Genomic DNA, 13,378 nt, shown 5'->3' with positions numbered 1-13,378 from the left:
AATGGAAGCAAATTGGGAAAAGTGGGAGCTATTAGTAATAGGTGAATGGTTGGACTGGATGATCTTTTAGGTCTTTTCCAGCCTTGGTGATTCTATAATTCAAAGCTGCATCTGAAAATGAACTGGACTCCTAAGAAGCAAGTACTTCTTATAGAGTTTGTTGAGTCCTGCATAGGCAAAGTGGATTCTTTTAAAAAATGTTCAGTGCATCTTATTCAGCACAGAAGACGGTACTGGAGGTTGAAGCTGGAACTTCTAGTTAAAGCCACTAGGAAGGAGCAGCTAAACAGTGGCTCCCCAGAGGTGCTGTCTTCCCAAGCTGGAAATGGATCTTTCATGCTGAATAAGGATGCTGAGAGGGGACAGGCTTATTGCACTGGTTGTGGAGGTTCAGATTTTGGTCTTGGTAAATGTCTAAACTTTCTGACCCTAATCGATCATGTCTATACCTGAAGGGAACCAGAATAGCTTTTCTGTTGAGATGGCTGGTTACATGTGCTGTTTGGGCTATGAGTACTACAGAAGCAAAACTTTTCAGCATTTTCACTGTTGCTCTTGGCAGTAGCTGAAGTATGGATAAGCACAAATCAATAGGAAGTATGAAAAAAGTGTTTATGCTTTTTTAGTTCTTTGTATGTATATAATCTTCTACAGAACACACAACCTACTGGTTGAGGCACTGAACTTGATATGCATGAGGTGCTGGCCAGTACTGTGAGTCCCCACCTGTCTGATGGCTCTCACCCTTCTCTGTCCCCAGGACATCGGTGGCTGAGCTTTGCTGCAGTATGACCTCCTCAACCTGACCCAGACTACTTCTGAAAAGCTTTAGTTGCAGAACTATCCTTCCTTAAGTCATTGGTAGTGCAGTCTGCTGTCCCACTGAGACCTCATTTATGCTTTTAGAAGCCTGAACCCTTTGGGAAGAAAGCAGAAAGACTTCACTTGCCTTCCATGGGCACTGGTCTAGCCTTTGTGATGACCTCAAAGGCTACTTAGTCGGTCCTTTGGATGGAGGAGTTAGCTCCATTGTAATGCATTTTCTTTCAGAAGCTGCTTGAAAAAGATTCCTTGTCTGTGAGGTTTGACATGTTTGTTCTGGAAATTCTGTATCTTGTAAAAAAAAATGAGCTCACAAATGGGGCTTCATAGGATGAGTGCAGGGCAAACCCCCAAGATAGTGACTTTGCTGAATTGTTTTTGAAAGATTATATTTCTGCTTGTTTGAAAAAACACTGTCAAAATTGCTCCTACCTTAAATAGCTCCAAATCCTTTTCTATTTTGATTGGATGCGTGCTCCTTTCTCCACCTCTGGCTACTATTTTTTATTAAAGTCAATTAGGGATCTGGTGTGTGATTTAAGAAATAGTGTCAATTCCAAGCTTAAACAAAACTGTGCCTGCGCAGAGTCCTTGTCTTGGGATGCTTGTGTAGCACAGCTTAGCTGCGAGCAGAGCCTGGGCACTGTTCAGCTTTTCATCCATTGACTCTTCAGTAACTGGCTTAGAAATGATGGCTTGTAAAAGCAAAGATTTTAATAAGCTACCTAACCTGAAATTCATCCTAAAAGCTGCGTTTGGTAAAGGAGACCCGCTTGGTCTCTTAAAATCAGTACAAGACTTTCTAGTTCCTGAGGATCTTCTCTTAGGTTTGCAGAGTTGATTGCTCTGTGAACTGCCAGTGTTATTTATTTATTTATTTCAACACGAGATGTAAATAAGTCGGGATGAGCTAATTTAGCCAATGGGATTTTATAACAGAAGTATGAATGCTGTGGGTTTCCCTCCCTCAGCCCCTCCAGCAGAAATATAGTTTTCAGAAATGAAAACATTCTCTGGCTGGCTTTAGGGTCTTCTCAAAAATAGAATCAGTGGGGTTTGGCTGGCTGGGCCAGTTTCCCCACCGCACACCTGGTGTATATCACTTTAAAAAATAAATTATGCCTCATTAAATTACAATTAAATGAAATCACGATCATTTGTTTTTCTGGAAGGAAGATGTTTTGCATATTGAAAGCCTAATTTGTTGCAGGTGACAAAAAGGCTGAACGGATTATTTAATATCACTTTATTTTTATAATGTTGCTCTCTGGTTAGTTTGTGTATACTTCAGTAGCTCAGAATTATATTATTGTAAACGTTATTGCTCTCAAGACACTTAATTTTATTGTTCTACTCTACCGCTCAGCTATCTAACCACTGTTGTTTACCAGCACTGTTTATCTTTAGTTGCAGGAGGACAGGAGATTTTTCCCTCTGAGTTGTTTTTCTTGTTATCTGTCCTGCTGTTGACATGGCTCTGGACCTGTCGAAGTGCTTTGCCTACTGCAGCTGAGCTGCAGGCCACTTGTTGCAGCCAGACTTCCTACCTGCAAGTCTGAAATGAGCACTAGGGCAGGGCCCAGTGACCACTGATGTGATGTAGAGTCTAGTGATTAAGATGTGGTGTGCAATATTATTATGCTTCTGTAAAGGAGATCTTCATAAAAACTCGAGGCACAAACTAAGGGTCAGAACCACAACTCTCTCTCATGATGTGCCATTTCTGGTGCCAAGCTGGAGCCCCCAGGCCCAGAGCTGGTGTATCAAGCAGTGAGATGCCTTGTCAGTGCCATTACTGAGCCACGTGTACCTGTGTGCCCCTGATTTACATACAGAGTCGATGACGGCACTGAAAAGTAATTGCTGGCATGCTTTCACATATGTTTCTGCTCTCCATTTTTGAAATTGAACCATAAATTCAGCCAGGCTAATATGGGAGGAGAAAAAGTGGTCTTTCTTAGAATCAGCTCCAGAAGCTTTCAGGTATCTTTCTTTCCACAACCCCATTAATTTTTGGAAGCTGACCCAAAATGGGGGAAAAAAAAAGTTAAATATCCTTTAAGACCTAGAAAATGAAAAAAATAGCGAATCTGTAGAATTGATATTTGTTTACTGCCTTTGGAGAATTTTCCACTGTCTTTAAGGGGAAATTATAATAGGGCCATGCTGTATTGATCTTGGAATGCCTCAAGTCACAGGCTCAGCCTTCTGAAATGTCCTGTTTCTGTTCATCTGCAGCGCGTGAGTCTGGCAAACTGAACATCCCTAGTTTCCCTGAGGGATGGTAAGCTCTAAGAAGGAGCCTGGGTACAAGCTCATGCCTGTGTCAGGGCTGCAGAGTGACAGAAGCAACACCAGGGTCTGCCTGGCACTGGTGTGGGTCTGTTCCACCAGCCAGTTTCTCTCTAGCCTCCTCCTCCCATTCCTGGTCTGAGGGTCCTGCCATGGCTCCAGGCCAGTCTGAGCCATCTGGGATCTGCAGGAAAACCGTGAGGGGGAAGCTCTTTATTGTGTAGATTAGGAGCTGAAAAGGTGAGCTGTGTCCAGCCTACCTGCAGGTTATGTACGGAGCTTATTTCAAGCACTTCAGACATACGTGCTGCTGAAGCTGAGCTTGCACATATGTCTTTTAATGTAGATGTTCAGTAGCAAATAACGGATAAAAGAAGACACGGACACTTGTTTCACTGCTGGTTTTGTCAGGAATTCTATTCAGTAAGATCAGTAAATAGCAAATATGCTGGCGTTTGCACATTACTTAACTGTATATGACTGGTGTTTTAACAAGTCTTTCTGGGGAGACTCTGGTATGGAAGAAAATAGGCTGAATATTACAGGGTTTTGACTGGGTGCCTGTTTTCTGGTAACATTTTCCTTACAAGAAAGAAGTGCTTGTGAGACAGCTTGCCTCAGTCACGGCTGTGCAGCAGTGGTGCAAAACATTAATGTCAGCAGCTGTGGCTGAATTGTGGTGGGGCCCTTCGTCCCCTTTGTGGCTGAAGGTCGCAGCTCTTGTGGTGGCCTCGGGCTTGCAGCACTGCTTCATTGTACATCAGTGTATGTGAGCATTTGCCTCAGGAAGGGACTGTTATCACTTCTGGGAGTGAAATGGCCTCTTGAGAAGTGGGGATGTGGTGGGTGCCTCTAGAATGTGGGTGGAATGTGCTTTGCTCTAGTGGTCAGTGTAGGCCCCCATCCCGGCTTGTATGTTGTGTCCTGACTTCCAGATAAGCTGTGCTTGCAGTTATGCATTACTTTAATCTCATCATTAGGTTTAAGCCTCATTTAATACTATTTTCCTCTCCCTCCAACTGATTTATTTATTTTTAAAAATGTTGTGCTGGTTACCTCCCGGCAGAACAGTTTTTGTTAAAAATAGGTGAACATAGTGTTAATTTGTTTCTGCAGGAAGAAGCCTATGGTATTTTAAAATAAGGCATAAAATAACGGGTTAAATCCCTAGAGCTATATTCTAAGGCTATATTATTTACTGCATTTTCTCCTGCCTGAAACAAGTGTCCAAACCAAAATGAACGGACTGTAACATCAAACCCAACCAAATGTTTTTCTTTATAAACCTCCTGCACTGTTTAAATGTCGAAACTAAATTTACCAAACTTGGCAGATTTGTCAAAGATGAGCAGGCCTGCCAAGCATTCCCAGCATCAAGTAAAGACAGAAGAGAGAGGGAGAGGGAGACATCTAACAGCTCCTAAAATATTTGCTGCAAGCACCTGGTGGTAACTGCAGTTTCTTCTACCCAGTTCACCTGCCTTCGTATTCAGGATTTCTACGCTCAGATGCTTATTCATATGCTTATTACAGTGCCAGAATAGGACAGTCACAAAATAAACTCCAGCCCTTAGAAGACAAGTGCTTTCCTACAAAATATCCCCTGTGGAAGAGGCTATGAGGTTCTGATGTAGGCTTTCAGATTTCTAAACAAATTTAAAACACAACCATGTGACTGGATTTTTACAATTATTTTTAAACCAGGGCTTGTTGTCTGAGATCCTGCGTAAAGAAGAAGACCCTCGGACAGCTTCCCAGTCTCTCCTGGTAAACTTAAGGGCGATGCAGAATTTCCTCAACTTGCCTGACTCAGAACGGGATCGAATCTATCAAGATGAGAGAGAGAGAAGCATGAACCCTAATGTGAGCATGGTGTCTTCAGCAGCCAGCAGCCCAAGCTCCTCTAGAACCCCCCAGGTAAGACATGATCCTTTGTTACCTGTTTGTTATGCGGTCCTGTGCTAATATTCATCCAGGGAAGGAGCTTCTCCCTGCCCTTCCCCTGTATGTAGCTCCTTTTGCCCAGGTGAGTTGTGGAAATCCTTTTACAAGGTCTTGGAGAGGCTGTTGAGAGGTGTTTATTGAATTGCAACAAATCTTAGTGATGATTCTAGCTTTGATCAATGCTGTAAATACAAAAAAGAGTCTGTGATTTTAGTACCTGAATGGGTGCTTGTCGGCTTTGCAGATAGGGTTTTTTAGACTACGTTTTAGAAAGTATTTCCATAACTGTTTGTCTTAGTGCTCTGTCATGTTCTACAGAACACGGTAAATTTCTGAGCTTGTGGAGAGGTTCAGATATGTTGCAGGTAAAAACATGCAGTGAATAGGAGCCAACAGTGAGTTAGAGATTAGTGCACTCTGCTTAGGAAACGACAGTCCTTTAGTTAGTGTGTACACTAGCAATTATTTGAAGTACAGAAAGTAGAGATGGGCACAGTGCTAGGACAGGAGATGCTGCTTTGCAGCTCTAAACCAGTTGACTTAACTAATCAGGTTTATTAACATTCTGTTCCTATCCACTTCTCTAGGTAAGTTGTTCCCTTGCACTAAGAAAGAACATCCAGGTACTACACTGTTATGGTATATCCACACTTCAGTCAGGCTTCTTGCTGTCCCATACATATACTCCAAAAAGGAAAAGGTGCTTGCACAGAGACGACAGTTAACTCTTGTCATGACATCTGTGTAACTTGAGTTTGAAATTTCTAACTGTGCAGTTGTGACAGCTCAGGTCTAGCACTTCATCTTTTATAAACAGGCTGCTGTAACCCTCCTGCTCTAGTGCTTCCACAGTCATGCAGTCAGCAGAGACTCTGGGTGCTTGCTCAGGCTGTGCATGTCTTAACCATGCTTATAATATTACTGAGCAATTCTCATCCTGAATACAACAGCTGCAGCTGCTAAAAATAAGTAGGAGTCTTGGGGCAGGGGGTTAAAGGCACATGGATCGTCCTTAAGGTGTGCTGATTCTGTAGGAACTGTTGAGCTCAGCTCAGGTATTTGGGTGGACTTTACTGCTACGCATGATATAAAGAACTGCTTTCACTGAAAGCAAGCATATCTTGCCAAGCTGAATTCAGTGCTGAATTTTTTGTAATATGTAAAATTCACTGTTGTGTAACTCTTAACTGTTTTTAGTTATCTTTCTGTGAAAGCAGAATTCTGAAGAGAACTATTTTAACATCTAAACAGTGTAAACTCTTTCTGCGTTTAAATTTTCATGAATTAGCTTACTACTGCTAATATTTAGTGCAGTAGATTTCATATGTTGAATAGAATAATAATAATTTAAAAAACACACAACAGAAAGAAATGGGTGAGTTAGATGCAGTCCAGTGCAAATAAAAATCAGAGCTCTGTCAGATCTGTCATTCTGTCTCTTTCCTCTGTCAAAATAACACATCTTCCCCATGTTCTTGTGACAGCTTTAAGTAAGGAAAAATTTGTTCTTCTTTTTAAGAGTACTGTTAGCAAACCATACACTAGAAATATAAAGCAGCTCACCCTTCCCTTATTTTCTCAAAGTATCTGGTAGAATACTGTGAGATGTTTAATCACCAAAAGCAATGCAGAAACCTTTTTGTACCGAGAGCTTGTCTTGTGCCCGCTGGATAAAATTTCCCCAGTCCTCTGAGGGCCAGCACCAGTCAGCACAGGTGCTGTTTTGACAACTTGGACACCTCTGCAAATTAGGCTGCTTCCCAGCTCCTGGGCAGGCAGCTCAGCTACTGTGCTTCCCCATATGCCTGGTATTGGTCCCAATGAGACAAGTACCCTGTTCATATACCATGCAGCGATCCTGCAGCATTGCCTCCCCAGGCAAATGTGTTGTATACCCCATATATTGGTGCTTTGGAGGTAGCAGTGGTAACCAGTGAGGAGGAACTATGCTGGCCTTTCAAGAATTGCGTTATAGTGCTGAAGAAGTTGATTTAATGTCATTTTGAAACGTGGTTTCCATAGATACCAATCTCTTGAGGCAGTACTTCTGGGAATAATTTTTTTAGTGTGCTGGATAGAGTATGGTTAAGTGCTGGGACAGCCGTAGAGGTGAGCTCATGAGCACGAGGAGTTACTCCATCGCTCTGGAACCCAAAGGCCCTCAGGGTATTCCCCAAGCACAGACAGATGCGATCTAGCACCACTGTGGAGGTGAGAACAGCAGATCCATCTAGCAAGAGGATGCAAGCGCTTGGGGGAAGAGGTTCTGAGCTTTTAAAGGTTATTGTGTACCTGTTGCCAACTCTCTTCTCTCTGTTGAAGAGCAACAGTAACTGCTGGGATTTCAGCACTCCAGCATTGTGATTACAGACCCTTTTTTGTTTTCTTTTTTTTTTTCTTTTTTCTTCCCCCCCCCCCCCACCCCCCCACTTGCAGTGAGGCATTTCAATAATGGCAAACTTCTTGCTAATATGAAGATCAATTTTGAATCCAGGCCTCTGGCATTAAACACTTGTTTGTGATATTTCTGTTTGGCACTTGTCCTACCTATTCTGGTGATTAAATAAAAAAGAGCCCAGCTTTCAGGGTGCATAGGGCAGGGTGGCTCCTGACCTCTGGCTGTGGAGCTGGCAACACAGGAGATCTATGCTGTACCATGTACCACTGTGTGGGTTGTGCACAGTGAGCTGCTCCTGATTCCTAGACTGGCTTCAGAAAGAGAGGAGATACAGGTTGACAAAGGCAAGCACTATCTGCAAGCAGTAGGAAGAGTGATTAGATTGTTGTCTTGATTGAATTTTGGCTCCATTATTAACTTGGGTCTTGGAATAGAAAAGATGTTAGGGACAGGAAGATTTGGAGGAAAGCAAAACAAAGAAGTTCAGAAGACTTGGTTTTGCCTAGTTAACCTTCTCATTAACAAATAGGCATTTGGGCATGTCTGCCTAGTTAAAAGTTAATATTAGATGTACTCCAGCAGCCTTCAACTGTGGTACAATGGCAGGAGCCAGCTGAAAAGGCCTCTGCTTAGGGCAGGTATCTGAATATCACCAGGGTTTATGGGGGGGTTTCGATCTACCTGGAAGTGTGAGGTTTGTGACTTAGCTTAGTTTGTTTCCTAAGACTTTCACATCTCAAGAGAAAATGGGGATTTTATGTCAGCAGCCTATGTATTTCCCTTCAAAGATGTAGGAGTTCAAGGATCAGCCATGGCAAATGCGATCTGAGCTCCAGGGGGCTGCTGGTGCTCTGAGTGCTGCCTCCTGTCCCTCACCTGCCTCTACCATCTGAGGTTGGCCGTGGCTGAGAGGCTTTAAAATAAAAATCTCATAGAAGCCTGCATACTGATAGCAGCCTTGCAGGGGTAGTCCAGCCTGGAGAAGGTACTGGCAGCATCCGTTATTGTCCTTCATTTGTCACAGAAGCTGATGGGAAATCATTCAATTAAAAGGAGTGCAGTGGAATACACAAAATCTCAATATGAGTTTAGGAGAATGAGGGCAGCACATCAAAGGCATGCCAAAGCCCAGCTTTATGAAATGACTTTTTTTTTTTTTTCATTTCCACTGATTTCCTAGGTGAAATTAGGTGACTGTCTGGCCAGCATAATGATGATAAGGCTGGGAAACCATACATACTCAAATGACATACGTATAGTTTTAATAAAGGATGAGAGAGACTTGAGGGAGTGCATTAAATTGAGTAATAATTTATTATTTAGAGACCTCTACCCATTTACTCATTTTTTCTGGGAGAATTGGCTCTTCCTCCAAGGTGTAGGCTACTTTTAAAGAGGGGGGAAGAAGGTAGAGGCTGGTGTCAGTGCCGTGGCAGCTAGCTGGCAGAACAAACTTCAGTGGCTGCCTGCAGCCGAGCGCCCGGCTACCTATAGTGTTGTTGAGCTGCTCAATAAACATGCTGGGAGAGGGAGAGGGGGGGAGTTGACAGGGCCTTGTATGTCCTATAGGAATGCACTGCAATTATTTCCAATCACAATTAACCTGATTAGAATAATGGACAGGAAGTGTCCCTCTGTAGCTAATGCAGTTTGGCATCAGCTGACTGAAATCCTTTGATAATTTCTGCACAGATGGCTGGGCTGAAAGCAGCACTTTTTTAATTATTATTTTCATGGTCTCTTGGTAGGCCAAAACCTCGACACCAACAACAGACCTCCCCATTAAGGCGGACGGCGCCAACGTCAACATCACAGCTGCCATTTATGACGAGATCCAACAGGAGATGAAAAGGGCCAAGGTATCTCAAGCTCTGTTTGCCAAAGTGGCTGCCAATAAAAGTCAGGTGAGTGGTAGAGGGGATTTCGTTCTTTTTGGGGTTTTGTTTTTAAAGCCAACTTTGGGGTTGGATCTAGACCTATATTCTCCTCCCACCAATAAAAATACATCTGTTCATACAATAATAATAACCTTCATCTCTGGGGAACCTGTCGTGTTTCTGGCATTTGCCTGCTTAAGTGGTTTCCTTTTTCTTTTAAAATAGACTGAGAAAAGGTCCGGCTCGCAGCTGAGCTTTCCCCCCATTTTGTACAAAAACACATATCTTTTCCCACTTGTAGTGTACAACTTACGCGTCTATTAGTAGGACAAGGACCTTCCAAAATGATGATACACTTCTTGTTTCACAGGTAAAAAACAAACAAACACCTGTTTTCTTAAGTAATTAACAGAAGGAAGGTGATGGGAAACTGTGTATTAGGAAGGTGTTTCCTTTTTTTTTCCTCACGTTGAATGTGCTTCATGCGATATTGCCATGTGAACAATTCACATCAAATCCAATCAGTTTTACAAAAAAGGATGAGAGGGCACTGCAGTGTGTTCTCCTGCATTAATTTTCACCTTGGATGTAAAAAATACATGTGGGCAAACCCAGTCTGGAGTGAAGTTCTTGAAGAGAATCCATTAATTTAAAAATTTCATCCAACTGTTTAAAAAAATATAATGTATCAGTACAAATTTCATGGAAAGGAGGACAGCATTTTTTGTAGGAAGGACCGCAAGCGGGTGGTGGTTCTGATGGAGACCATTGGAAGGAATTGTTTACTCTGTGTGAGAAGAGCTGCTTCTGTTCCTGAAAGAAATTACTCTGTCGTGTTAGTAGGGGAATCAGTGTGCACACAAGAATGTATAAATGCATCTGTGTGAAAGGGTTAGAAACATCTAGGTGCATGTACGCTACTAAATACATTTTTTCCCTCTGTGCAGGAAAGCAATATTGTAGTCATTAAAGTAGATGTAAAATAAGAAGTTGAAAGGCTTATAAACAAGGCATCAAAGGTTATCAAAGCACATGGGAGAGCCTTGTCCTTGTTACAGGTATTTGTGCCCATGCATTTGGAGGGCTGATCCATTTTTTTCCTTCCTCATTTATTCATTAATTTTCTTTGTCTTTTGCTTTATCTTGTCCAAGTACAGGGGTTACAGTCCACAGCCCCTAAGCCCCCCAACAAAATCCCAGGCACAGTATGAAATACATGAAAGGAAAATACCATGGAACCCTCTTAAACTGTTAAATGCATAAAAATCTCATGTACCACATGGCAAAATATAATGAGAACTGGAGCTGTTAAACGAATAAAGCTGTTAAAAGCATAATGCCACTTGGCACAACTACTGTGCATTTAACGGTTTTCCACTGTGTAATAAATGACATATGTGGTAAACGTGCAGTAAATATAAAAACTGCACAATTGATTTTGCAAACGTGCCCCTTATTCTTTACTCCATGCAGATATCAAAGTTCCACCCAGAATCCGGACTGGACAGATTTTAATAAGGAGCGTGTAGCACAAGCTGAATGCCAGCTTCTCTGAAGTTTGGCTTAAAATTGCTTGTAAGCTTCCTGTCCTTATACCCAGAGGCTTCTTGAAATAGAGAGGGTCTGAACCACCCAACAATAATTTGGGTGGCTCACCAGCTTCAGTGTGTGCCAGTTTCTCTGGCAGTGTTGCACACCAGCACCAAAACAAAAATAAGCTTCATAGTCTTTCACGTGGAAAAAGAACAGGGCAGATTTTGGAAGCAAGATACAAAAGGATAAGCACAAGATCCACACATGTTATCGTTTAAAGCAGAGTTACTGCCCATAAAGGTTTTGTTTCTTCAACAGAGGCAAATAAAGAAGCATTTCGCAGGCTGATGTTTCTTTTGTTTCACAGCCCTGCCAAAGCAATACTGGCTCCCTGGGATGACCCAGCATTTGCCATGCTGAGATGTCATAGCTCTCTGCTGGAGCATGAAAGTGGTTTGTGAGGGAACTGGAAGGCAGGGAGAGAGAAGCTACAGCCACAAACCCTAGTGGTACGTGGCTCCCCAGCTCCAAACCCTTGGCCTGGCTGGTTGTGCTTATGCTCCCCTGGCCACATACCCCCCATGGGCAGTGTAGTGCTGAAACTAAGGACATAGCTGTTTGTAGGGGAGGTACTGTGATATGGTGGAAAAGACAGTGTCAGCTTACCTAAAATCTGGCTGTGGGGCTTTCCCATTGCTTTATACGGGTCTGCTGTGCCAGTTGCAGTCCCTCCTGATGACAGTGGTGCTAATTTCACCAACTCAGTTACATGGTGGGAAGTGCACATTGAAAAGTGCTCGTATTTACAAAAGAAAGAGAGTTTGAAAGCGAAGGAAAAAAGAGCTAGTCTGAGGGTTTACTTGGACTCTTCGCCAAGGTTTGTTCACTTGCTGTTCTCCACAGGCCTGGCTTGCATTGCACTGGCTTCCTCTATTATTCCCTCACCCCAGACAACTGAGAGGCTTCCAGTTTGCTAACAAGGCATGTGTTGTGTTGGGCGCTGCTTTTCTGTCAACAGCAATCCACGGTGCTGTGAGATCTTCACAGTTTTAGCAGCCAGTGAACCTCCGACAGGGCTGTTCTGACATTTTATATGTGGGGCTGTATGTCGTGTACCCAAGAGGGAATCCAGAGCCAATGGAGGCCTCATTTCAGCTCCTGTCTTCATACAGCAAGATCAGTTCCCACTGAGAGCAGTTATTGCAAGCGGCATCATCTACTGGTGGAGTTATTTGACTTCTAATTTAACAAGTAGCCATCTTTATTCTTAAGTCGTGGCAGATTATCGGTTCAGCAATGAAAGCAAAGGGCAGCTGATAGAAACTGAGGGTACAAATCGTGGACCGCACAAGTCAACATAAATGCAAGGTGCAGGACCACGTGGAAGTATGGAGGTAGTATGCAAGACTCTCCTTTTAGGGGCTCAACATTCATAAAGGTCTAAAGCCATTCATTTTAGACTTTGACTTATTTGTCACATATTTTCATTAATATGCTTTTTATTTCTTGTGACGTATCTTGATATTTTTTAATCTTGTTTGATAAGTGCTATGCATCCCTTTGTCCCCAGCAGGAGCTGAAGTGCACAGCACCCTTCACACTTAGCCTCCAAAGCTGTCATCCTATTCCAGATGTCAGCTGTTAGTGACATACCCACTGGACAGCACGCTTCTCTGGGAATACTGCATGCTAGTGCCCTTTGTCCCTTAAATGACTAAGTCTGGGACCTCTAGTATCACACTGAGAGTGTTTCTGAACTCTGGATTTGGCCTCTTATCTGTGCTCCAGAATCTCCTGGTTATATTTAATTCATATGGAGTTACCTGTTTGCCATTTTAGAGAGATTCGAGTGGCCAGTGTGCCTCCAGAATGGGACGCTGGGACAGGCAAGGATTTTGACCCTGTGTTGCTGCAGGTTTGAGCCGACTGTTAAGACAGTCGTGACAGACTTCTGGTTTCTTTGTCCAGTTCTGCAACTTCTCTATGGGTCAAGTTTGGGAAAAGCCATTTTCCTGCCACCTTGTGTCAGTGCTTCTGTAACACTATGCAGCAAGGTTACCCCTCTGACCTCTACTAGTGGGTGTCCTAGCTGAGACTGAGCTGTGCAGAACAAGAATATAGATCTGTTCATAATAAACAGTCACTATCAAAATAAATAGTGGGCATATCTGACTGGAGCCCTTGCTGACAGTCTGAGGGAGGGTAAAGATTGTATGGACATGGGAGGCTCAATTTCTTACAGCTCTCCCAGGGCAGGAGTGTCTCTGTAATCAACCTGGGGTGTGGAGGAGTGGTGCTGCTGAGGATCTGCCGTGGGCCAGGGCAGGGTAGATGGAAGGATCTGACCTCCAGCATCATTAGTTCAGTAAAAGCAGAAAGCAAACACCAGCAACTGAAGTTCTTCCCCAAAGGACCAGAATTTGTTTTAGTTATATCGCAGTAAAGTAACAGAGAACCCTTTGAGCAACTTTGGAAAAAAAGCATTAAACTGGCAAAGCTCAGTCTCTGGTTC

At 43.0% G+C, this 13,378-nt stretch overlaps 1 protein-coding gene across 3 annotated transcripts in view; it reads left to right on the top strand.

Annotated features, from left to right (window-relative positions):
- Positions 1-13,378, top strand: part of SATB2 (SATB homeobox 2) — a 126,438-nt gene that overhangs the window by 84,785 nt on the left and 28,275 nt on the right. For all 3 annotated transcript variants that reach the window (XM_015868181.2, XM_015868185.2, XM_015868184.2), the window contains 2 exons: positions 4,819-5,031; positions 9,205-9,360. In XM_015868181.2, coding sequence (XP_015723667.1) covers positions 4,819-5,031; positions 9,205-9,360 — 369 coding nt within the window. The remainder of the gene's footprint in view (positions 1-4,818; positions 5,032-9,204; positions 9,361-13,378) is intronic.

The sequence above is a fragment of the Coturnix japonica genome, chromosome 7 (assembly GCF_001577835.2).
Source record: "Coturnix japonica isolate 7356 chromosome 7, Coturnix japonica 2.1, whole genome shotgun sequence".
Lineage (NCBI taxonomy): Eukaryota > Metazoa > Chordata > Aves > Galliformes > Phasianidae > Coturnix > Coturnix japonica.
Note: the sequence above shows the minus strand (reverse complement) of the source record. Positions and strands in the feature narration are given on the sequence as shown.